At 36.0% G+C, this 27,939-nt stretch overlaps 1 protein-coding gene across 1 annotated transcript in view; it reads left to right on the forward strand.

Moving 5' to 3' along the window:
* The window catches only part of SLC44A1 (solute carrier family 44 (choline transporter), member 1), a 98,925-nt gene that overhangs the window by 42,038 nt on the left and 28,948 nt on the right, over window positions 1-27,939 (forward strand). Inside the window, exons 4-8 of the mRNA XM_011948236.1 lie at window positions 1,148-1,284; window positions 14,789-14,882; window positions 22,315-22,484; window positions 24,742-24,831; window positions 27,460-27,599. Coding sequence (XP_011803626.1) covers window positions 1,148-1,284; window positions 14,789-14,882; window positions 22,315-22,484; window positions 24,742-24,831; window positions 27,460-27,599 — 631 coding nt within the window. The remainder of the gene's footprint in view (window positions 1-1,147; window positions 1,285-14,788; window positions 14,883-22,314; window positions 22,485-24,741; window positions 24,832-27,459; window positions 27,600-27,939) is intronic.

Raw genomic sequence — 27,939 nt, forward strand, 5'->3', positions numbered from 1 at the left:
GATCTCCTGACCTCGTGATCCACCCGTCTCGGCCTCCCAAAGTGCTGGGATTACAGGCTTGAGCCACCGCGCCCGGCCGAAACCACATTTTGCATAGCAATAGAGTTTAACCATGTGAAAGGCTATTGACAGATGCATGATTTTATAAAACTTCCTATGAACTCAGTGGAATTGAACCCTGGCTGGAGATTCATTTTAGGTGGAAGCATTCCTTCTTGTACTCCCTTCCTTGATCCGTATTATTGCACTTAGCTTATCTCAGTTGAGAATGTTTAGCCCTTATTTTCTCTTTGAGCAAATGTTAACATCTACAATCTTTATCATCTCATCTACTTTATAACATTAAAAATACATGCTTCAGTATGCTTTCTAATTAATCTTCCCTTTCCTAAAATACAAGTATACAGAACTTAAAGGGTATAATTTCAGATTTGGGGATTATTTTGTCTATCTGTAATGGACAGTATTTAACTATTAATAAACAATATTTACCACAATTATATCAGCTCAAAAGTAATTGGCATTCTTTCTAGAAGATGCGGATTATTAAAGGTAAAATAAATTAAAAATCACTTTATTTTAATACCCAGAGACGACTGTAGTTGAAATGTTGGTGTATTTCCCTCTAGTCTCCATTTAACTTTATGTATTCAGTTGTGTATATTCATTGATATCTATAGTATATATTCATTTTTGGAATTATATAATTGTTTATATGAATTATATATAATGAATGAATTATATTTATTAACTAAAGTTTACAGTTTATATATAAACTGCAATTCATGCTATATTATATAGCAGTATTATGATATTCCAATAATTTTTTTGGTACAGGTTTGACAAAATAAAAAATTAATGATTTGAAGAAAACTAAAATAGATGATTTCTGATTATAAAATATGCATATGTACAATACAAACATTTAAATATTAGAAAAATAGATCATGATAATTATGAATCCTACAATTCCCCTATTCTCACTGTTAGTCTGTTTATAAGCAATTTTTTAAAAATGTATTTATGATGAGATTTTTATTGTGGAGGAATGTGGAATAGATGTTCTTTGCTCTAGGCTTAGTCAAATATGCAGTGACCCACAATGTGTTTTGTGAAATAATATCTCAGTTTTTTCTCCATGCTTTAGGTATGTATTCTTTTTGGATCCATGCAATCTGGACTTGATAAACCGGAAGATTAAGTCTGTAGCACTGTGTGTAGCAGCATGTCCAAGGCAAGAACTGAAAACTCTGAGTGATGTTCAGAAGTTTGCAGAGATGAATGGTGAGACATTAGGCCATCCAAATCTATGTCCTATCACCTTGTTCTCTTTGTTAAATATAAATTTGCCCTAGTGTTAAATAAATTATCAAGGAACCTTAGATAATTGAAGTAATTTTGGACTTCCTTGCTAAAAAATATTATAGTCACCCAGGGAGCTTGTTAAACTCCAGATTCCTGGGCCCCACCCAGCAAAATTCTGACTGAGTGGGTCTTTGTGGTCTGGAAGTTAGTCTTTTTTAAATAAATATCTCAGGTGACTTTGATGTAGTCTGTTGAATGTTTGGAAATTACTAAACCACTCTGTGTAAAATTTGTTTCTTGTTCCCCCTTCCCAAGGATTGGTTAAAAGTATTTCAGTTCACATTTATATAAATTGAAACAAATTTTATATATTGAAATAATATATATACATATGTGTGTGTGTGTGTGTGTGTATATATATAACCCTGGTTAGCAATGTAACATATGCATATTATAGGAAATTCGAAAAGTTCAGAAAAAATAAGAAGTAGAAATTAAAGTTCCAGCATCAGTACTTTTTCAATGAGTCGGTGTGTATATAGTTTTGTGTTCTGCTTTTTAAATTTAATGTTCTGTCATAGCTCTTTTTCTAAAAATAATTGTGAGAAACTTTGAGGCTAAACATAGGGGAATTAGCTGAGAAAACTAACATAGTTTCCTGAAATCTAGCTCTGTTCTCCGAGGCATTTTATCTGTAGGTACCATCCTCAGGTCCACATGGCTTGCCTCAATTCTTTTTTTTTTTTTTTTGAGACGGAGTCTCACTCTGTCGCCCAGGCTGGAGTGCAGTGGCCGGATCTCAGCTCACTGCAAGCTCCGCCTCCCAGGTTTACGCCATTCTCCTGCCTCAGCCTCCCGAGTAGCTGGGACTACAGGCGCCCGCCACCTCGCCCGGATAGTGTTTCGTATTTTTTAGTAGAGACGGGGTTTCACCGTGTTAGCCAGGATGATTTCGATCTCCTGACCTCATGATCCGCCTGTCTCGGCCTCCCAAAGTGCTGGGATTATAGGCTTGAGCCACCGCGCACGGCCAGCTTGCCTCAATTCTTTTCTGAGAATCGTTTTTTTAACCACCCTTTGTAAAGGCCCCTGTTTTTGAATTTCTTTGAGGTTTCATGCTTGTATTTTGTGTGTAGGAATCCTCAGAGCTGCCTGGGTCCTGCCCAGATCCACAGGCTGGTGCTGGTTCCTTGGAACAAGGACCGACCCAAGTATCCAGTGGGTACAACTTCTGACTGGGTGGACAGGCAGCCTGGAACCATAACTCTGCACACACTAGCATGGCTCCAGTGTCTTCCTGTTGGGGATGCTAGCCTTCTGAAGGCAGGAGGACTGCAGCCTTCCAGGCTGGCAGTATCCCTGTTCCGTTGTTCCATGCCCTCAGCATAGGATAACGTGGGTTGATTTGGGTCTGGATTCCAGTGCTGACTGTCACTGACTGCCTCTGTAATAAGGGTAAAGGGTAAAAGTTCTCTGAGCCTAGATTTCCTCATCTGAAAAAATGTAGATTAAAAATAATACTCCCTCATACGTTGTTATGAAGATTAAGTAAGATGATATATGAAGAATACCGAATACTTGGTAGGCACTTGAATAAAGAAGTGCCAACCGCTCTTCACGATCTCATTTTTTATTACCATATGGTATCCCCACATGTATTGTTGCTGAGCCTCTTACCAGAACTACCAGCCTCATCATTATAAGGTTTCTTAGGGAGAGGGCAGCCCTTCCTTAAGGGTTTTTCCAGAATTTTAGACAATGTGAGTATACTCTGACAAGTGGTGTGGTTGAGTGGTTAAAAGTATACGCTCCGGAGTCCGATTGTTTGGGTTCAAATGTTGCTCCTACCACTCACTGGCTGTGAGACCCTGGGCAAAGTACTTGACTTCTCCTTGCCTCCGTTTCCACATCTATGAAATAGGGACAATATTCATACCTATTATACTTCATAGGATTGTTATGAGGACTTGATACATGAACAATGCTTAGAACAGTATCTGGCAAATATTAAGTTGCTAAGAAAAATTATTGGCTGCTGCTATTATCATTATAATTATTAATATTATTATTCCACTAATGGAATGTAATAGTCTTTCTGCCTCCAGTTTCTCTCTAGTTTTAGCTCTCTTATGTACTGCTGCCGTGTTAATATTCCTAGAGCTTCAATCAATGCTAAAGAAAGCATCCATAGTAAAAAATAAAAGCCTATATGTCTTATACTATCATTCAAAGCTATGATCTAGTCTCGAACTATCTTCCAACATATCTTCTCAAACCCACTGGTTGTGAGTCTTGGTCCCTTGAACCTGAGCTGCCATCTGGAGGGCTAGAAGAGAGCTAGCTGTGTGGCCTGCTGAGATGTTCCCTGGAGGAGAAATGCCCCATGCTCCCCTGCTGGTATGCTTTGTTTCCAGGCTGGTATTCTTTTAAGTGAATATAATACTGACTGTGGCCTATTCAGGTTTAGTTAAGAAGACCCTCCTGGTGGGTTTTACAGCTTTGTATTTCTCACTGTGTCTTGCACAAAGTAGGTGCTCAAGATTTATTAATGAATAAACATTATTTCAGAAAACAGACTTCTTAAATTGGTGCCTAGCTACAAAGGTACCATTGGGGTTTTGTGCCAGCTGTATGAATAATAAGTCAATAAGGTAGCCATAAAAAATGACAGCATCAAGAAATACAATGGTGGAGGATAGAGAAGACAAAATTTTAACAGGCAAATAGAAGAGCTATAAAATTATATCAGAGAGAGAGCCTTTGGTATAGGGGCCTAAATACCTTATTTGAGTAGCAACCCTAACTTGAAATTTCTGAATTTCTCAAAAGAACCTATGCTGTTGTTTGAATTGGTAACTTAAAACTAGACCTGGTAAGATTTAATTCCAATATTACCCTTGTCACTGAGAGAATTATTTCTCTGCTTTTGCATTATTTTTCCTTCTTTTGTCTTTGTAAGTTATCTGGTTTTTTTCTTTTTCTTCTTGTTTAAAAGACAGACTAAAGTGCAGTAGTCTGGGCTATAGTACAGTGGCACAATCATGGTTCACTGCAGCCTTGTACTTCTGGGCTCAAGTGGTTCTCCTGCTTCAGCCTCCTGAGCAACTGGGACTACAGGCATGTGTCACCATGCCCAGATAATTTTTTTACTTTATGTGGCAATGAAGTATCACCATGTTATCCAGGCTGGTGTCAAACTCCTAGCCTTAAGTAATCCTCCCTCCTTGGCCTCTCAAAGTGCTGGGATTACAGGTATGAGCCACACACCTGGCCATTCAGTTATCTTTTCTATCGTTTGAGGTGCAAGTTGATTCAAGAGTAGCAAGTAATTTGTATTAGAATCTATGTCTGCATGTTGTTACAGTATATTTCTGTTAGAAAATACACAGACCCTTTAGCCTCAAATATATAAACCTCAATCGTTAATTTCAGAGAGGAATGTCTTTAATATATAATTCAAACTTAAGTGGGAAATTTTCAAGTCAGTAAGAGGGGATAGTGTAAAGTCCATGAAAGAGCCTAAATGTAAGAGCTAAAACTGCAGAAACTCTTAGAAGAAAATGTAGGGGAAAGCTACATGGCAATGCATTTGGCAATAGTTTATTGGATGGCACCAAATTGCACCAAAAGCACAGGCAACAAAAGAAAAAAAATACATAAATTGGATTATGTCACAATTGAAAACTGTACATCAAGGGATAAAAATCAACAGAAGTGAAAAGTCAACCCGTAGAAGATACTTATAAATCAGATATCTGGTAAGGAGTTAATATCTAGACTATCTGAAGAGCTACTATAAAAAAACACACCTAAAATCACACAAGTGTTCATGAGGATGTAGAGAATTGGAACCTTCGTATACCATTGATGGGAATGTGAAACAGTGCAGCTGCTATGGAAAATAGTATGTAGGTTCCTCAAAAAATTAAAGATAAAATTAGCATATGATACAGCAGTCCCACTTCTGAGAATATATCCAAAAGAATTGAAAAGAGGATCTTGGGCCGGGCGCAGTGGCTCAAGCCTGTAATCCCAGCACTTTGGGAGGCCGAGACGGGCGGATCATGAGGTCAGGAGATCGAGACCATCCTGGCTAAACAGTGCAGCTGCTATGGAAAATAGTATGTAGGTTCCTCAAAAAATTAAAGATAAAATTAGCATATGATAGAGCAGTCCCACTTCTGAGAATATATCCAAAAGAATTGAAAAGAGGATCTTGGGCCGGGCGCAGTTAATCCCAGCACTTTGGGAGGCCGAGACGGGCGGATCATGAGGTCAGGAGATCGAGACCATCCTAGCTAACACGGTGAAACCCCGTCTCTACTAAGAATACAAAAAATTAGCTGGGCGAGGTGGCCGGCGCCTGTGGTCCCAGCTACTCGGGAGGCTGAGGCAGGAGAATGGCGTGAACCCGGGAGGCGGAGGTTGCAGTGAGCTGAGATCCAGCCACTGCACTCCAGCCTGGGCGACAGAGCAAGACTCTGTCTCTCAAAAAACAAACAAACAAACAAACAAAAAAAACAAAAGAGGATCTTGAAGAGATATTTGCACAATCATGTTCATTGTAGCATTATTCACAATAGCCAAGAGGTGGAAGCAACCTAGTGTCTGTAGACCGATAAATGGTTGGAGAAAATATGGTGAACTACCAGTCGTGGTGGCTCACACCTGTAGTCCCAGAACTTTGGGAAACTGAGGCAGGAGGAGCACTTGAGTTCAGGAGTTCAAGACCAGCCTGTGCAACGTAGTGAGGTCTCATCTCTACAAAAAATGAAATTGCCTAGGCATGGTGTCACGCACTTGTAGTCCCAGCTACTCAGGAGGCTGAGGCAGGAGGATCTCTTGAGCCCAGGAGATTGCAGTGAGCCAAGATCATGCCACTGCAGTCTAGCCTGGGTGACAGAGTGAGACCCTGTCTCAAAAAACCTCAAAAACAAACAAAAACAAAGAAAATGCGCTGTATACATACAATGGAATATTATTTTAGCCTTAAAAAAGGAGGAAAGAAATGTCATATGCTTCAACTTGTGTGAAAATTGAGGACACTATGATAAGTCAAATAAGTCAGTCGTAAAAGAAAAAGACTGCATAATTCCACTTACATGAAACGAAAAGTAGAAGTGTGGTTGCCAGGAGCTGAAGGAGGGGGAGAAAGGGAGTTGTGGTTCAATGACTAGAGTTTCAGATTTACAAGATGAAAAAGTTCTAAAAATCTTTTGCACCACAATATGCATATAGTTAATAGTGCTGTACTGTACACTGAAAAATGGTTAAGACAGTCAATTATATGTTATGCATTTTTTTTACCACAATAAGAAATAGGAAAATAAATTCCGACACATGCTATAGCGTGGATGAACCTTGAGGACATTATGCGAGGTGAGGTAAGCCAGTCACAGAAGGACAAATACTGTATGATTCCACCCTGGAGTAGTCAAATTTATATAGACAGAAAGTAGAATGATAGTTGCCAGGGTGGCAGGGAGAGTGGAATGGGGATATTGTCTAATGGGTGAAGAGTTTTAGTTTTGTAAGATGAAGAGAGTTCTGGAGATGGATGGTGGTGATTCTTGCACAACAGTTTGAATGTACTTAATGTCACTGAACTGTACACTTACAAATGATTACGATAGTAATTTTATGTTGTCTTTATTTTATCATAATTTTTATTAAGTTCATGAAAAAGGAGTCCTGTTTGAGGTAGTAACAGTTTAAGTGCTAATTTTATACCTTATTTTAAGATGCAAGGCAATATAACATGTTTCTTACTAGAATGAGAAGATAATATAAATCCTTTTCAAAGAATTTTAAGTTTCCATGACAACATTTGAAAGTACTTTTTAGCACTTACAACCATCCATTCACATGAAATTTTATTACCTCTAGAAATTAAAGGGGAAGAAGTTCTTGGTTCCTATGGTGGTGGTTGTAAGAAATGTATTTAATAGGCAAATAAATTATTTCCTCAAATCTTTGTTTCTTTTAAACAAGAAAAAGAAGATATTTTCTTGGGCACTTAGAGTTTGTGGAATGCCCCTGTCAAGTATGACTACAATAGAGAGTTTGGAAGAAATAGCTGGAAATTAGATTGGTATTGTGGAGATGCTGTCATATTACACAGAGCTTTGAAAGGCAGGCAGACAAATATAAAAATGTGAGTGCTGGCTGGGCACATGGCTCACACCTATAATCCCAGCACTTTGGGTGGCCAAGGTGGGTGGATCACCTGAGGTCAGGAGTTTGAGACCAGCCTGGCCAACATGGTGAAACCTCATCTCTACTAAAAATACAAAAATTAGCCGAGCGTGGTGGCAGGTGCCTGTAATCCCAGCTACTCGGGAGGCTAAGACAGGAGAATTACTTGAACCTGGGAGGTGAAGGTTGCAGTGAGCTGAGATCATGCCACTGCACTCCAACCTGGGCAACAAGAGCAAAACTTTGTCTCAAAAAAAAAAAAGAAAAATAATAAAAATAAAAATAATAATGATAAAAGAACTGTGAATGCTAGTGCATGAGTTGGGTGGTAGGGGTACAAATGTGCATTTATTTTTATGGTTCATAATTCATATAACACAAATATTACAAATATATAATGCTAGAGAAGAAAACAGTTTAAAAATTGCCTTTAAAGAATTGAAGTTGCCAAATACCATAAGGACTCAGTATCAAACTTCTTGCAGTTGTGTATGAATTTCCTAGGGGCAAGCTCCTGCTCTTTTCATCTGGGAATATCCAGGCCCTAATATAGAGGCTCCCATAGTAGATAAGTAGATATCCATAAATGTTTTTTGAAAAAATGATGGGCTGGATTTCCTGTTCTCCTCTATTGCCACTTAATAATTTCTCGTTCTCACAGAAAACTTGATCCTCAATTCTGTTATCTGTGTGAGTTGACTCCAGCAGGTAAATTGTTCTCCAATCTAACCAGTATTTCTGTGAAATCAGTTCTTTTTATTCATCTCTAAATAACTCATTTATCTCCCTTATAATACTATCCAAGTGATTATTCATATCTCTTCTCTTAAGCCCTCTTGTTTGTCCTCTTTCCTAAACGTATGCCCTACAGAGAAAACTGAAACCATCTGGTGAATGCTCTTATCTGAGTTCTTATTTTCAGCAGGGCATGAATTCCATCTTACTTTCACTTTCCCTGTCTTCAGTCTGATGAACAGGCTACTTTCCTCCTTATTACCATTATTTTTGAAAATTCAAATAACGCTACAGTAGTTCTCCCTTATCCGTAGTTTTACTGTTCGATTTCAGTTACCCATGGTCAATTGCAGTCTGAAAATATTTCATGGAAAATTCCAAAAATAAGCAATTCATAAGTTTTACATTGTGCACTTTGCTTAGTATCATGATGAAATCTTGCACGGACCTGCCCCATCCCACCCAGACATGAATCATCCCTTTGTCCAGCATATCCACACTGTGTATGCTACCCACTACTTAGTCTCTTAGTAGCCCTATCAGTTACCAGACCGCAAAGACATAGTATATAGAGGGTTTGGTACTATCCACAGCTTCGGGCATCCACCGAGGGGTCTTGGAATGTATTCCCATGGATCAGAGGGAACTATGTACATTATAGTGGGAGAGAAGAATCTCCCTCCTTCAGCTTTCATCTCAACCCAGCCATACCAAGACAGGTGGTGAAGATACCAATGCATCTCGCAAGACAGGTGGTGAAGGGAAGGGGAAGACAATGCCTGCTCAGACAGTTCTTCTCCTGTCTCTCTCCCCCCTTTAATTCTGACCCAGCACCTCTGGTCCATAGACGACCCTTCACTTCACTGCACTGTCCCCATTGTTCAGCATGGGCATCTGAATCGGAATAGAAACACCAGACTTAAGCCCTGGGTTTTGTTTCAACATACCATTTATTGGTAGCTATTGTATGCCATGGACTGCACCAGATGCTTTGCGTATTGTTTTGATTTTTGCACTTGCTGTCTAAATTCTAAATGGCAGTTTAGAAATGAGCACAATCTTCCGAGTGAGGTGATACATGCCTGTATTCCCAGCCTACTGAGAGGCCAAAGCAGGAGGATCACTTGAGTTCGGGAGTTCAAGGCCAGCCTGGGCAACATAGTAAGATCCTTGTCTCTAAAAAATAAATACATAAATAAATAGAAATGAACATAATCTGTAAGTTAGGAGTTGACTATAGGTTCTCAGTGCTAATAGTTCACATGGAATTTTTATTACATTTTCCATTATTCTTATCAAACTGTTTTATAATACATACTTTATCTTCCCTAACACAGTAGTAAAGTCTGGCAGAAATCTTATTTTCGTTTTGTTTGCCTCCCATTTATAGTATGTGGAAAAAGCACTCCCATTTACTAGTGCTTCTTCAATGTACTATATTTTGAAAAAAATTTGAGAGCTTTTATAACCTGCCCTTGAGACCATGTTCACATTTTGAGTAGAGCCATGAAGCTTGGAGTTTTCTTAATGATTACTGTTTAGCCATTAAAAACTTTAACAGATTATGTGGTCCATTCAGATAATGCTAATTGTGAATACTAATAAGTCTTTTTGATTATTGTTATCTGGTTAGTAGTTTAGAGTCAGTATCAATAGATGATCAGTATATTACCCTTTTTCTTGCCAGTCAGTATCAATAAAACTTAAACCCCAGAGTAATTATGTTTTCTTTTTGGCACAGTAAGTCAAAAGATTTGACTTGATATCATTTATAAATGAATAAAATGATCAACTCTAGCAACTGAATTAATTGCCTCCAAGTCAGAGATCAGCAAGGATGCTTGGTTGTTTAAAAAGAAGGAAAATCCTTACATTTGATACTGCAGTTTAAATGAATTCTTTCATTCAACAAATACTTAGTGCCCATTAAGCATGCATCAGAGATACAAAGTACAGTCCCCACATTGAAGGAGTTTGCAGTATAGTTGAGTCAGAATTCTCCTTATCCTCCACAACACCTAGTAGAAGTCTCGTACATAGATGTTCAAAATTAATTCACTTAGCAAATATTTATTATGTATGCCTAGTATGTGCCAACAGTGGTTGACAGATGATGCCACATTCTTACCTGGCTAATTTCTGTAGGTGGATGCTTCCTGGGAATTACAAATATGTCCATACTTTTCATGGGTTACTAGGAATTAAAATTGGAAAATTATCTTCCATTCTCCCAGCATATAAATAGTGTTTCTTAATTAGTGAAAAAGAGGTTAAATTCATTAGACAGCACAAGGCAATGGAAATCTTTCATAGTAAAAACTGTTCTGCATTGAGAGACTTTCTTTTCTATTAGTTGCAAATATTTAAATCATGTTTTAAGGAATATTTTTCCTTAATTTTAATCGATCCTATAAATATCATTGTGGTGGTAAATTAAACAAAATTTTAAAGCAAGAAAAATTAACCCCCAGCATAGAAACTCTTTATTTTGTATCTTATTTTCAAATAATGTGATGTTTTAAACTATTGGTTCACAGCTTTGAGGAGGCTTTTGCCTCCTCAAAGATAATTGGCAATGTCTAGAGACGTTTTTGGCTGTCACACTGGGTGAGAGCTTAGGAGGAGGCTACTGGAATCTTGTGGATAGAGGCCAGGGATGTTGCTCAACATCTTGCAATGCACAGGATAACCCCCTACAACCAAGAATTGTCCAGCACAAAATGTCATAATACCAAGATTGAGGAATGTTGTTTTAGATCGTATATTTGTAGCAAATGGTGAAACGCATTCGAACATTGTATATAACATATAACACCAAAATATAAGAGATTAAAAACAGTTACTTCATTTTTTCTCCACTCAGGATACCTGTTTTATTCAACAGAAGGCTTTTGGATGACATCTATATACCAGGAAATATAGGTTCCAAACATTTCAAAGGCATAAGGTTTGAGTTCTCAAAGAGTTTGCATTGTAAAAATAGAAATGATATACAAACAAAAAGTTACAAAAGAATATGCGCTGTTTTATCACAGAGCTAAGCAGTAAATAGCTTTGTTGGGTGGGTCAGAGAAGGCTTGACAGAAGAGATGAAGTTTGAGTAGTGTGTAGAAATGCTGCTCAGACGTTAACACTCCAGTGCTAGCTGGGAAAGGACAGCGCAAGCAGAGGGAGTGGTGTGTGTGAAAACCTGGAAGCTTGTTAAACGGCAAGCATTGATTGTATGTAGTTTATTATGTTGAGATGAGTCTGGAGTTTTAGGTAGAGACCTGCTTTAGGAGGACCTTGAATCCAGGATATTTGGACTTCATCCTGAGGATAGGGGTGTGATATGACTAGTCTGTTTTGTACAAAGATCATTCTGATGGTTATATGCAGAATGGAGATGAGAAACACTTTACAGTATTTTAACTGACACAGTAGGAGATCATGAAGGTCTGAGATAACATAAGAAGGTCTAATGCTCAGGATGTGGTATCTCTTGAATGGTATAGGAAAACAGTAGATAAAAAAGATGTCAATAACTTGTATGTTTCACGGATGGTGGAACCATTAACCAGGACAGAAAATATAAAGTCAGAAGGTACATGGTGGAACTAATTTTTCTCCAAAGATGTTTTTTTGAAGGGGCCGGAAAAACGAAGGTTTTTGGCCCAAGAAGTTAATGAAAAACTAACCAAATATGAAGAATAAGAAAGGCAAAAAAGAAACAAGGCAACCTAAGGGCAAAGAATTCCACTTCTAAATTTGCCAGTGATTGCATTGAAGGCCTTGGAAGTATTACTTTTTTTCATCTGTAATATTTGGAGTGTGGTGATGGAAACGTACCTCTTAGGGGAGTTGATATAGCTGTTATTGAGCTAAAGAATAATAAATTCAGACTAAATAATTGACTATTATACAGCATTTGAAAAAATTATAGTAGTTAAACATTCTGCGGGCCATAGTAACCGTTTGCCATGATAAATGTTTATACACTAAAGTTAGGTTCCTAAGATTACTCATTTTGATAGTCTTTGAATAACATCGGCTGAGTTGCATGGATTGCCTCTGGTGTGCTTTAGATAAGCTTTTGTTCTTAGTTTTCTACTTTTCATTACTCATGTATAATTTTTACCTGCTTTTGCATTAGAAGGAAAACTTTGTCCTACTGGTTAAATCCAAACTTCTTGTGCTAAGTATTTTTTATACGTTCACTGTTTAAAAAAAAAAAAAAAAAACTACCTTCAGAATGTTCACTGAAAATGCTTAGCTAATGAACATGAAAAGAAAAACAGTTGTAAAATGTTTGCCATTACTGAATTGTTTTAATGTTCTTCATTGAGGCTTCTCTGTTCATCAACCCTTTGAGCAGGAAGCAGTATAAGGTTTCTTATGATTATTATTACTAACACATTGTAAAGATCTTTTTCCTTTAATCTATTTAGTACAGGATCTATTTAGTACTGGCCTGTGTCCCAGAATACCATCAGAGATAAGGCTATTATCCTTTCATTGAGTATTATCCTGGGAAAATATTTATAAAATTGAACTCCATTGCACCTGCTGACCTCCTTTTTTAAATGAAGAAAGGGTGGGGATAGAGATTATGCTAACTGAATTCAGATGAAGCAGTGTATTTGGCAGCACGGACACAAAGTGCTTTAGTTAGGGCCTTTTATTTTGTACAAATCGATTCCATCTTGGACTCTGAAAGAAATAAGTTGACAATTCAGATCAGGAAGTTGATGATCACATCGGGTGCTCCACACTTATTGGCACAGTTGCTGTTTTTCATAAGCAATTCTATACTAGGACTCTTAGCTATTTCTGGATTAATCTAAAATGTTTCCTTGCCATTGTTATGTTTTCTGCAAAATTGCTATAAATGTAATCTAGTGGCATTATATTCAAGTGTGAAAGACAATGCTCTTAGAAGAGTTAAATATTTAATATTCATGCTTAGCTTTTTTAAAAATAGATCATTAAAATGCAAAAGAGTAGTCAAGCACAATTTTTAAAACTTAGTTTCTTATTGAGCCTACTTTAAGCTTAAAAAGCTTGAAGAACAGTGCCATGTAACTCATAATTGTCGCTTTAAAAATATTTTGCACTGTCAGATTACTCAGATTATCTTTATATAAAATATATGCTACATGCACTCATTTCAGTATGCTATTAAGGCTCACATCTTTAATCACTTGGGCTTTTTGCTGGTCTGGGGCATCATTGCTAAATTAAATGTTGGTTTGTGCCTTTCTAAAAATTATTTTGATTGATAGGACAAGATATAAATGAAATAAATTTGTTCCCAATTTTGTTGTCCCGTTAAATCAAGCTATATTCTTTTTTCTATATTCCCTTCCAGTTCCTTCTCCTATGCTCACATGCCTTTTCCATAATTAACTCATTGTTGCAGTCTGCTGTTCACATTATATTTTAAGCTTTTTCCATGGTAGTATAATATAAAAGTTCAGTATCATCATAGTACAGATGCAAAGCTATTCTGTTTATTTAATAATAAAGTATTTGACCAAATTAGTAATCTGCTGGGAACAGCAGTTAATAAAATATAAACAGTTTATGTGATGAAATGCAGCAAAATTAGAACTGGAGCCTGGGTCTCCTCACTTAACAATATATTATACAATGAACCTTCCAGTATTCTAGTTGCTGTATTTTAAAATTAACAGATCAGGAAAGTAAGACTTCTATTGGATTTAGTGGACTTTATCCATCTCAATTTTCTATACTAAGGAAATTAATGTATATACCAGCTTTATAGAGTTAATAGTAAATTATATAATACATTAATGTATTATATAAATTTTACATTGTATACATGTTACATATATTCGATATGTGTTGGCCATATAATCAGAAAAATTAATGTTTTTTTGCATAACCAATCTACAGTTGAATTTAAGCTGTCTTAAACGCTGAAAACTAGGAATCACTTGTATCAGTTTATCAGTTTTATCAATTTGTTCAGTTTATTTACAGTTAGGAATGTTTCCTGCTTTTTAAATAAGTAATGTATTATCCAACTTTACATGAGTTAAATGCAGTAATTGTAAACATTTAGTAATGGAAGGCATAGGAAAAACAGGCATAATATGTAATTGAGCACAGGCTTTGTGGTCAAGAGACGTGGTGTTTAATCCCAGCTCTACTCCTACTAGCTCTATGTTCTTAGGCAAGTTATTTACTTTATCTCTTAGCCTCTATTTCCTTCTCTCTAAAGTAGGCTTAATAATACCTGCCTTATAGAGTTATAGTAAATTGTATAATACATAAATGTCATCTTGCAGAGAACCTGACACTCAATAAAGGTAGTTCTAGTACTTATTTTTACCTTTAATATTAATTAAAATTTGTACATGAATTACATTAATAGTAATTTTAGAGAAGAATCAATTTTAAATGGTTGAGGACTTATACATCAAATCAGATTTCTATGAATTCTATAATGTTTGGAAAGTTGCATATGTTGAATGATACAAAATTAAAATGGATAGTGAGAGAATTTTTTCTGAGTCTTCTGCCAGCTAACATATAATTTTTCTTTGAACAGGTTCAGCACTATGTAGCTACAACCTAAAGCCTTCTGAATACACTACATCTTCAAAATCTTCTGTTCTCTGCCCCAAACTACCAGTTCCAGCGAGGTAAATTTTATTGCAAAGTTGTTAACTTGTGACTGTTGTTTTTGTAGGTAAATTTTAAACAATATATGTTATTCTGAGAAAATAGTCATTTGATACCTGTTGGCCAGGTCCAATACTTTTATAACAAAAATTTTAAAGTAGGAATAGAAATGACATTATATATTTAATATTTAAAAACAACACATAGGCAGCCAACTTTTCTTGTTCTGAGATATTTTAAATTTATTTTAGGGGCTTGCTTTTTTTGTTTTTATTTTCATGCCATAATTTTTAAGTGCACAAAACCACTGAATTGCTGTAAAATCTGCAACAGACTTAGAAACCAACTCTCACAATCTCCAAAGAGTTTTTTTAAATTGATCCTAGTAATATTTACTGGGATTGTTGTAAATTTACTTTGTGAATTTAGAAAGTATGCCAGTGATTATTCCCCATAGTTTCTTTCAGGTTATATTTTTTAGGTAACATTCTCTGTATTAGGTTGTTTCCTATATCTTATCCAAGGTCTTATTCAACAAACATTTATTATTAAGTACCTACTGTGCATAATGAATACAAAGATGAAACAAGAAATGTTCTTTGAAAGGATCTCAAAGTAGTTACAAGTAAAGCAATGTTTAAAATTATAAATAGATTTTTTGAAAGGAAATGCATTATCAAGCATTGTAAAATATATGCTCAGAATTAGGTATATGTATATGTATATGTGTGTATGTATAGTTTTGTATATACATTTGTGCACACACACACACCCCCACACACTTTGGAATGTTGGTCAAATCACAGTCTTAGTGTATATTGCCAACTGTGTGTAACATGAGTCAACTTCTCCAGGAAAATGTACTTGAGGCCACTTTAATTGCATCTCAATATATTATAGGAAGCTGTTGTATAAAAAATTTTGACACTCATGTCTACTTTCTTTTGGATTACTTATGGGTGTAACTTGGGTTTTATTAACTTGAATTTGAAATTTTCTGTTGAAAGTAAAAAAAAGATGTATCAGTTAAATATATTTTCAGCTCATTAATCTTGTCAAGCTGCTGTTGAAAATCAAAATTTAAAGCCTGTAGACGTAAAACTAAAGGGACTATTTTAAAAGATAGTAAGAGAGACCTACAAATTATGGCCTTAAACCAACAGCTACGGAGATTACATTCATATAAGTTGAGAATATTAGGGAGGCTGTGGCAGTAAAGAAAAGAAGATCCTTCGAATAGTCTTAGGAGAAAATTTATCCATATAAAAATGAGAAAAGCTCTATACCCTTATCTATCCAACTGGTAAAGTCTGTTTTAAATATATACTTTGAATATAGAATCATGTTTTCAAGATTAAAACATATTATGACAGGATAGCCAGAAAGCCTGGTTGTGAGAGAGAAGTCTCTGCTCCTGTGTAATGGGGGCAGGATGTCAGGTGGGGGCAGCTCAGCTCATCCTGCAACATCCTTCCCTGCCTCTGACCTCTGATGCCACTTTGTTGAGGACTGCCTGTTCCTGGTTATCTTGGTTTTTTCAGTTTTTGGTACACACATGCATCTCACGATGTCCTAGGGGTATTCACTGGAAGACAAAGAATAGTATTAGGGGAGAAGATTTTAGAGATGGACAGAAATGGCTTCTAACAAGGTCATCATCTAATATCTCACTAATCTAAAATGCAGTGCTGAACCTATACCATCTGAAAACTGACTGCATGCTGTGTTTAAAAATCCTTATGTTTTACTTATTTTAGTACATCACAGTCTAAGTATGTTATCACTTTTGTCTGAACCAAGCCAGCTGGAAAGTAAAAGAGAGGAACATTTGATAGAAAGAAGGCAAATCTTGTAAATACCAGAGCTATATAGCATTAGGTAAACAAACTGAAAGGATCTGAGAATAAGAATAAATTTGTTTTAATAAAAAGACTTGGGGCATCACCCCGTTCCACACATCATTGCATTAGATACCAAGTCTCCAAAGGTGAGTAAGACTTAGTCTCTGTCCTTAAACTCATAGTCTAGTAGGGACTATGTTTTTGGTGACTTTTTTTAATGGCAAAAGACCAGCACCAGGCAAAACTATGAGGCAGGCAAGTACCCCTCAGCATCCTTCACATCTCTTTTGGTGTCCTTCTAGGAACATCCTACTGGGACAGAAGGACATGAACTTTGAGATAAGTCTGGGGTGAATTCCATATAATTACTTTCTATTTGTCATCTCTTGCAAGCCTCTTAACCTCTCTGTAAACCAAGTTTCTTCATGAGTGAAATGGGAATAGTCATACTCCCCTCAAGGAATTGTAAGAGTTAAACAAGATAATACGCATTAAACATCTATTACTGTGCTTGGCACTTGACTTAGGAGGTATTTCTTTAAACTTCTAGAACCTCTTCCTTTGGCCCATCTTTCTTGGGTATCCAGGAGCCTTCTACAGCTAAAAGCAGCACCTGTTTTAGAGAAAAGCAATTGTAAACTAATTTTCAATGAAGCATTAGTGACACATAATAACCAGATGATTACCATTCCTAAAAGCTTTTGAATTTTAAAAACAAATGCCTAGAAAGAGTTGTATTTTATCCAAATTCATAATTCTCTATTGGTGAAATGCCAACCACGGTGGCAGTATGGGGAATAGCTAGCCAGTATGCTTACAGTGCTTTTAGAAATAGCCGGAGAAAACAGCAATTGTAGAAACAGATTACATAAATTCAGTTTATTCATCATGTATTTGGGCACCTCTGCATGACAGAAAGTTTACTAGGTGCTGGGGAATTAATGATACAATAATGTATAGATGGCAGATTAATAGCCAAAGGCCAGATGCAGTGGTTTATGCCTGTAATCCCAGCACTTTGGGAGGCCGAGGCAGGTGGATTCCTCGAGGTCAGGAGTTCAAGACCTGCCTGGCCAACATGGCGGAATCCCGTCTCTACCAAAAACACAAAAATTAGCTGGGCATGGTGGTGCATGCCTGTAATCCCAGCTACTCAGAAGGCTGAGACATGAGAATCGCTTGAACCTGGGAGGTGGAATTATAGTGAGGCAAGATTGTGCCATTGCACTCCAGCCTGGGCAACAGAGCAAGACCCTGTTTCAAAAACAAAAAACAAAAAAGAAGAAAGAAATTAATAGCCAAGAAAAAAATGTTATCTGTTCATATTTTTCAATGGAGGATTCAAGGATAAATTAACATTTACAAATCATCTACTACTTGCTAGCTATCCCACAGTATCTCTCATATATATTATCTCATTTAACCTTCACAAAACCCTGTCAAGATATTGCCACAAATTTGTAGATGAGGAAAAAGAAGATGAGAGAGGTGATCTAAAGCCATACAACTAATTGTTGCAAATTGGAATTTGAATCTAGGATGTTGTAGTCTATACCACAGTGAGTGTTCAACAACAACAAAGAGTATAGGAGTGAAAGAAGGCCGGGCACAGTGGCTCATGCCTGTAATCCCAACACTTTGGGAGACCAAAGTGGGAGGATCACTTGAGCTTGGAAGTTCAAAACCAGCCTGAGCAACATAGCAAGACCCTCTCTCTCTATAAAACATACATGCATGCGTACATACATACAAACATACATACATAAACAAATAATAAAAATGTTTTTAAAAGGGTGAAAGACGAGAAAAAAGAAACACCACTCCATATTTAGACTCATATTTCCTGCCTTTAGTGTACTGTAGAGATATTGCCAGAATACTTTATTGTTATACTTACTTAAATAAAACTTTTGCTGAAATCATGTGTAATTGTTTCTTTATAACCTGAGGTTCTAAAGTAATTATATGAGATGCAGACCCCTGCCTTCTTGTGAAGACAAATGGACAAGTGGTATTAGGCACTGTTAGTCATCATACTTTAGGGAGCTTATTAACTGTGATGATCTGAACTGAAAGGGAAATGGACAGTATGTTTGCCAAGGTAAGATATAATTTTCATATAAGGGACTAATGTAAAAACTTTTAAAAGACTCATTATAAGTTCATTTTGTTCTTGACTGCTTCAGCAAGTGAAACAGCATCACTTCCTAATGTGACTACATTGACTTACTAAAGATTCAATATTTGGTGGGCTTTGGAATGTAGAAAAACTTACTGTATATAGAATACTTTAGGCTTGTCCTTTTAATTAAGAAGCACAAAATGTGTCATTTACATAAGATACTAAAGTAGAAATGATCTCATAATACTAGCTCCTCAGAAGTATTATTTTCTGAGTGGTATATGAAATCGGTGTATTCAACTCCACCTAAATTCATTAAATCACATGGGATTTCAATGCTAAAATATAAAACAAACCATTTCAATGACACGATTGTTACTTATTTTTTTAAAATAAGAAAACAATTCAAGTATCAAAACTCTGTGACCGGCAGAGTTGTTTTTGTTTGGGGAAAAGTTGAGAAAAAGAATGACAAGTAAGGAAATCTAGTTTGTTTAGATTTCAAACAAGGGAATCTAGTGCTTTTTACTTTAAAGCTAAGTATTTCATCTTATTTTTGAATAATGTCCCTATATATTATTTCTTCTTATGTTTGTCTTCTATTTTTGTTTTTCATTACCACTAGGAACAGATTTTGACTATCAGCTAGACAATGTAGTTACTCAGCATGTGCTAATTTTATACCTTTAAATTTAGAGCATCAGGTTGTTTTATTTTATTTTATTTATTTATTTATTTATTTTTAACTGACATCGACTGAATTTTGGTGTAAAGGACTGCTGTTATTTTACTCCAGTTCTTTGAAGGATACTTATAAAAGTACTCTTTCCAATTGGCCAACTATTAATAAACAGTGTGTAAAAATGTTTGAAAGGGTAAGTTCAGAGCAGATATTACCCAGCATTTCCTCCTAAATAAAAATGAAGGATTTTCATTTTGAAAGTTATAGTCATTCTCTTTTAAAATCATCTATTCTCATCCTAAATTTGAAAACAACAACAACAACAACAACACTGAACATATTGGGCACCCTGTTGCTATATAATTTTGTGTCATCGATTTATGGGTGCCCTCTTGGATGATGATGATGATCTGAAGTGACTTGCAGAGTACTTACTCCTACTCTTTCAGCTAACCAATGGAGAAAGTAAGAGAGAGAGATGGAGTTACAGGCAGGGTGCAAGATTAGAAGAATTGGGGTTTTTATAGTTACCTGGCAGGAAAAAGAAAACAGGAAAGCAGGGCTGAGAAAAATAGTGGGTACTGAAAACAAGAAAAAGACATCAGTATCCTTAAGTGAATATATTTTATGTTCAAGGTTAGAGGCAAGTGAATTAAATAGACACTAAATCACAGATGATGGGGTAATAAATAAAGAGGATGGAGTTATAGATAATCATGAAACAGAGAGGATTTTAGTTTTGAAGGATAGACAACCAGGCTTTAGTTTAAAAATATGGTTAGAAGAGTCCTTAGGCAGAGACACTCACTTGCAGAGATAGCATCTAGACAACATCAGAAAAGAAGTTTCATCATGCAAAGTTGTCAGTTTAAAGGTTTCTGTCACAAATCAGCTTCTATTGACTTAGAAATTTGCAGTTAATCCGTTTTGAGTCTCATAATATTTTTAACTAAATCTACTTCACTTAAAGGTATTCTATAATTTAATATCTTTTTGCATCATTTGTGAAGCACTTTTTGGTTAAAAAAACAATGACTTGAATACCTATAATTCAAGCATTTCTTAGAATACTCTGGCTTCCTGTGCTTTCTGATACAATATCAAACCTTTGGCATTAGCTTTCACTAATACCATTTTGGAGGTTTACACAAATACACAGGGATGCAAGAGGCAATTTTTAAAAACAAATATTCATGTCATATTGTTATGTCATCATTTTTGGATATATTTACTAAAGCAAGACTAAGGCAAAGCTAGATCTTTAAAATTATATTATTTTAATGTTCCACCAAATATGACAGCGTGGAAGATGTCACTTATTCTTACCACCAATGGTGCTCGTTTACTAACATTTAAAGGAAACTGATACCTAGTGTGATTATATTCTTACTGGAAAAGAAACATTGTTTTTCAAGGAAGGAAACAAGGATAGTGTTTTGCTTCAGGTCATACGAAGTTGCTTTGCTGAGATTAGAAACCTTGTAGTGCCCAACCATGTAATTTTATCCACTCATTGGACCAAAATACAGTGCCAGCCAAGAATGAGAACACATTTGTATCATTCCAGTCAAAAACGTAGTTGTAGCTGTAACTTAAAGTTCTATGAACATATTTTCATGGATACCATTTTTAAAAAAGTTACAAGAACAATTCTGGAAATGTGGGATTCATGTTAGCGATGGCTAAATTTTAACATAAGGCACGTATAAGTGTGTATGTATGCATGGACATACATATGGCTGTCTTAGAATTCGAGTAAATCACAACCAAAGGCATATTCATAGTTCTGTGTTTAAAATCTCTCATTGATTAGTGTATACTATCCTCTCAGAAGTTGAGGATAGTGTATACTATCCTCTCAGAAGTAGAACCATGTTGTAACAAACCAGATTAATGTCACAGTTTACACATAGCTGTAGTCTTTCACAAGTAAAAGCTTCAGTCCATATAAGCCTAATATAAATGACTAAGTAATTGGTTATTTTACATCTTTTTAGACACAGATAACCTTAGATTAATAGTGACTGATGAAAAGAAAATAGCCCAGAATTATGTGATCCTAACAAGTCCACTATGTCTCACTTTTTAATTATTTTCTGTTCTCATGATTATGTGTAATCTTTTATGCAGAGATATCACATTAGATATACGTTTTCCCCTTCTATTATTACATTATAAGCATTTCCATATATTACTACTCATGGTTACTGTTTTAAATAGCTGACTATTATGCTGTTTGTTGATGTCTCAGGATGACTTTGTTTATATGAGAGGTATTAAGCTTATGCTGTAAACACCTTTATTAATCTGAGATTTTGTATGTTGTTTTGTTAGAGGAAACATTCTATTAATGGTGGCACATTTCAAGTAAAAGCATGTGCTTTTTATTTTCAAATCGCTTATGGCAAAAATTCATTTTCAGTTCAATAAAGTATGTGTTTGTAAGCTTTGTCATCTGCCCCTTGACTGGTAGATGTGCAGGCTAAGGAGTTTTAAGTGTTTGATTTTGCTTTTGGTAGTTCTGTGTGTGTATGTGTGTGTGTGCATTTCTTTTCAGAAGGGGAGGGTAATGTCTTCTGTTGGAACATGCACTCCACCCTCTTTGATAAGGCTTGTGGTAAGATTTGCATCACTACCCATGACAGTCATCCTCATAGCATTAAGCACACAGCTCTTAGCTCCCATAATGATGCGTGGAGGGTGGAGTGTATTGCAGCCATATTCACCTTTCATTTGTGTGTTTGATGTGGCATTTATATTAAGTAGGAGTAATTTTTTTTCTGATTTTTTTTTTCTTGTGTCACCAGTGCACCTATTCCATTCTTCCATCGCTGTGCTCCTGTGAACATTTCCTGCTATGCCAAGTTTGCAGAGGCCCTGATCACCTTTGTCAGTGACAATAGTGTCTTACACAGGCTGATTAGTGGAGTAATGACCAGCAAAGAAATTATATTGGGACTTTGCTTGTTATCACTAGGTAATTGTTTTTCTCATTATTAGCTATTGCATAGTATTGCAGTAGAAGACTGTTTTGTCTTTTAGCCAAAATATGATTACAACTGGGGATACTTGTAAAATGTTTAACTTCCCATAGCCAAAATCATTGTTTCAGATTATATATAGTTAAGAATATGTACATATAAGTATGTATATATATCTGAAACTCATTCCCTTCTTTTTTTCTTTCATTGGAGAAAACTAGTGTTTTCCCAAACATTGGTTACTTAGTCCACAGCTACTTTAATATGATAGCAGGAGGCTTCTTTTAATGAATCAACAACCCTCTGTTTTTAGTTATGATTCCTAAAAGGTATATTTACTTATACAGGAGGTGACATATTCTCTTATATGTTCCCATCTAAGAATATAGATTTCTGATAGATTAATTTTGAAGTATGTAATTTCCTTTTCATTGCTGCAGTGCATAGTATCGATGTATTGCTGGAAAAATTAGGAAATCTCCACCTATTAGCCACTGAGTTTTCTAGTCCATAAATAGATAATAAATCAAATAAAAATTTTATTTTCAAGATTAAAACTCCCTGTATTATTCTATAACTATATGTACCTTATCAGAATGTATAGGCCTTCTTAGTTGGGAGAAGTAAACTATGGTAGGAACCAACAGCTATTTCATTATATAAGTAAACTTAGTATTTATGCCTATTAACAGTTATAGCCATTGAGAAGATACAAGCTGTATTTCCGTCTTTCCTGTCATTAGAGAGTATTTTCTTTTTGCTTAGGTAGTACTTGACTCAATTGAAATAATGCTGTCCATATGAAAATCTATTTCTGTGATATTTGAAAGGCTCCCATCTGTTTTTGGTTCCTGTACATTTATTGCAAAAGTGAGTACCTTAATAATGTTACCTAGACACGAATCCCAACCATTTATTTGGCTTTGCAAGTGGCCCAAAGAAACTTGACTCTTAGTCTAGCTTTATATCAAAATTATTTGGTTTTTGAAATAGTTGAATACTTTAACCATAAAACTAAAAATCCAATTAAAAATAGTGCCAATAATGTTAAGCCATCAGAATTCTATTTTTTATTAGAATGATTCTCTTTTGAGGCTTAAGTATATAATATAAACTTAAAAAATCTTTGTTCATTTTTTGTGGAATAGGCCTTTAGATAATTAAGAAATTTATAAATTATTATTTCAGAAATGTAATTCCCATGCAAGGGTTAAATCTTTCCTTTCTTCTTTAAGATTTTTACTCAGGGCCGGGCGCGGTGGCTCAAGCCTGTAATCCCAGCACTTTGGGAGGCCGAGACGGGCGGATCACGAGGTCAGGAGATCGAGACCATCCTGGTTAACACGGTGAAACCCCGTCTCTACTAAAAATACAAAAACTAGCCGGGCGAGGTGGCGGGCGCCTGTAGTCCCAGCTACTCGGGAGGAGGAGAATGGCGTAAACCCAGGAGGCGGAGCTTGCAGTGAGCTGAGATCCGGCCACTGCACTCCAGTCCGGGCGACAGAGCGAGACTCCGCCTCAAAAAAAAAAAAAAAAGATTTTTACTCAGGATTATAGCACATGGGATTTAGCTTGGGGCAGGTAGAATAATTGGCTGTATAACTCAAACAGCTCCTTTTTGAGGAAGGTCTCCTCACCTGGGACCCCCGACCTCAGTTGAGAAATTAGACAGAGGAAGTTTGGCCATAGTAGGCTTCAGGATGTTACTCCACAGGGTCAGACCATCCTTTGGAGTTCTAGAGGGGAAACAGCCAGAAAAGGATAAGATGCCATTTAGCTTCTGGACTGTCAGAGAAGTTAAGTTGGTCCTGAAATACATAGATTACTCAATAAAGGGTAGCGCCTAATTTAACTGATCTCTGTCTATGTGTGGTAATTTTTCTTGTCACCAACATGACATGTCATTCTCTACACTTTGTGTGCTGGCATGTATGTTTGCATGTCTGATGTCTTCCCCGTGGTGAATCCACAACAGTCCTGTGCTGTTTTTGAGTCACCATGTGCATTTGCATGTATTTTTTTCTGTAGTTTCTAAACCCACAGTTAGGTGACTTTGGTTTCGAGTGATGCTATTTAAGTGGTACAAGTAGCAAAGTCAAATACAACAGCAGCCAGTTTCCTTCCTTACCTAATGTGGTCAATAGCAACAGATTATTTCCCTGGGGAGAAAAGCAACCATCAAAAGGGTTTTCTTTGTATTTACCTGTGTTTTCAAATAATATTCTATATGTTCTCTATTTATCTTCCCTGCAGTTCTATCCATGATTTTGATGGTGATAATCAGGTATATATCAAGAGTACTTGTGTGGATCTTAACAATTCTGGTCATACTCGGTTCACTTGGTAAGCTATTTATTTCTTTGTTTTCATGGTACTTAACTACTTTGGTAGAAAATAGAAATATAAAGAAGAAAATAAATTTTATTTTCACATGCTATGTCTTCAAGGAAGACTGTTAATTTTTGCCTTAAAATTTCTCATAATTCTATTTGCCCCCCCCCTTCATTTCATCACTGTTGGCATTTGAAGTCCAGACCTTTTTTCTATGCATATGTATATGAACATATATAGTTAAATTTTACCAGCTGAATATGAAACCTTTTAGTAATGGAATTTGTTCTCATTACATTTATAATCTTCACTGGTATGTTTGGTCTTACTGTTCTCATCTGTTCTGTCTTTCCTGAAATTCTTTAGACTACTGTGATTATTAAAGTCAGAAATAAGATGATATATGTTGATTTCTCCCCTACCTCCCTTAAATTTAGCATAAACTTTGCTTCCTTTCATCCCCTACTCTCTTCTGCTCCCTCCCACTTTTTGCCCTTGTTAAATAGTCTGAGCTTTTGTACTAGGGTTATAATTAAAGTTAAAATATTATTTTCACCTGCTGTATCTTTTTAAAACTCTTGTTTATCTTTGCCTTAAAAAGTTTTATGATTATATTTACATTTACGTTTTCCTGGACTAGTTTTATTAGGCACTACTTGTCCTTCTTCTATAAAGTAGTGCAGAACTGCTAGTAAGGAAAACTAAATCAGTTATTTGGAAATAAATTTGAAGAGGTTTTCCTGAATGTAAAGGAAAATTACCAAAAAAGTAAAATGGTAAGTTAGAAGATGATAGCAGAAGAATAAACCATGACCTTAGGAGGAAAGAAAACAATGGAACAGAAACAACAATCAAATACAGAAATAAAAAATTTCAGAATTAAAAAGATTCCCCCAAAAGATCATAGGCAAATTTAATTATGATTCAGAATTAGACAGAACTTTAAAGCTCTAGATATTAATAGTGCTGTGATGATTAAATTAGATCACATCTATAAAGGATGTAGCACAGTTCCTAACACAAATTAAAAGTTTAATAATAAATACTGTCTACCATGGCTATTGTGAACAGCTTCCTCCTTGACATCATTATTTCAATTTCATTCTATTTTTTTAACTTCAGCTTTTCTCCTATAATTCATTTCTGTTTCTAGGAAACATATTTTCTTCTTCCATTTTCTGAATATATTAAACATTTTTCCAAACAATTTTCTTGTACCTGCAAGACTTCAAAATGGAAACATTCCCCTTGCTCTAAAATGTTTTTCACCAATTTCTGGTAGTTTTGATTTGTTTCCTCCTCTTCAACAGATGGAAAATTTGTACTTGGTGTTTGCCAACAAATAGGTAATGGAATTTGTCTTTGACCTCATTCACTCTTGAGTGCAGATGTTGATGTACCTCGACTTTACTTCAGTTTTTTATCTCCCAGATATTTATCATATCAGCCACACACACACACATCTCTCTACTCTGAATTATCCAATTTTTTACTGTGACCTACAAGGCCTTACAGTATGGTCTGGTCCCCAGCTACCTCTCTGCCCACATCTCTACCACTTTCCACATTGTTCATTGCAGTAGCCACAATGGTCTTCTTTCTCTCATACTAAGGATGGTTCTACCTCAGCCTCTTTGAACTTTGCCTGGAACACTCTTTCCTTAGATAGTATCATAGATTGCTCTCTATCATCTTACTAATACCAGTGAGGCCTTGCTTACCCATCATATATAAAATTGCAAAGCTTTCCCTACCCAAACACTCTATATCCTTCTTACCAGGAGATCATTTTTTCTTTAGACTTAATATATTGTATTTTTCCTTGTTTTCTTATTCCTCCGCCCCCCGCCCCCACTATTACATAAGTTCCATGAGCAGCAAGAGTGAGGACTCGGCTTTGTTTACTGCTCTATCTCTAGCTAGAAGAATAGGTGCTGTAGCATTCAAAATGTTTGCTGAATGGGTTGAAGGTAGGTATGTAAGTCAGCTCTCATATGTGGAGGTAGGTTTGTCTCCGTCTTCAGTCTGGTTCTTTGAATCTCTCAACCGGTGTTAGAGATTAAAAAATGCTCATCCCTAGCACCCACCACTATCAGAGGTTTCCTCTTTGTTCCTCCCTTTGGTGGGAACTGTTCTTTTGATTTGCATGTATTCATTGTACAAATATTTAATCAACTGCATTACTGTGTCAGTGCAAGACACAGAGGTATCTGTGATGACTACAACAGAGAAGATCCTTGCCCTCTTCAAGCTTCATTGATGTTTTCTGTGATGCTTATTTCCTTCCTTCAGCCTCCTCAGCTTAAATGCTGAGGCTCTTTCTTTGTGATCAGTTCCTCTCAGGGGTGTATATTTCTACTGGCTCGCTCTTAGCTTCATAGTCAATAATAAATAAATTTGAAGGAAGCTTATTTGATACACTGAAGGATTTATAAGTGCTTAATGTGGAGGGTGATAATAGAGTAATGGACACTTTCTTTATGCTGGCAAAAAGTTATCGCTATGTACTTCCCAGCCAAATGGATTGTCACTGCATTAGTCCCATGATGATCTGTAGGAAGGGTCAAGAAAATTGAGAATTTATGTTACACATTTTCTTATGCTAATTACTGCATTAAAAATTGGGTCTTTTGTCTCCAGGAGGCACAGGTGTACTATGGTGGCTGTATGCAAAGCAAAGAAGGTCTCCCAAAGAAACTACTACTCCCGAGCAGCTTCAGATAGCTGAAGACAATCTTCGGGCCCTCCTCATTTATGCCATTTCAGCTACAGTGTTCACAGTGAGTTTAGGCTTTGGTGTGTCTTTTGGTTTTGTGTTTTATTTGCAGGAGATCATTAATGGAGCAGAAACTCAAATCTAGCTTTTGCATTCCTGACCCTGATCTCCAGTAGATAATATCTCTGTTCCATAGTGTATGAAACATTAAAAAGTCTCCTAAAGGCTTCCCTCATGGATGAGGGCTATTTGATGAAACGTTTTTTCTACCCTGACTGCTTTTTGAGAGAGGATTTTCACCTAGAATATTTACATTACCATTTGCTTACAAGAACATGTTTCTTACTGTCAAGATAATTACTTTTTAAAAATGATTCCCTTTACTGCAGAAAAGTATGTTAAAA

Source organism: Colobus angolensis, unplaced genomic scaffold, assembly GCF_000951035.1.
Source record: "Colobus angolensis palliatus isolate OR3802 unplaced genomic scaffold, Cang.pa_1.0 Scaffold276, whole genome shotgun sequence".
In the NCBI taxonomy this organism is placed as follows: Eukaryota; Metazoa; Chordata; class Mammalia; order Primates; family Cercopithecidae; genus Colobus; species Colobus angolensis.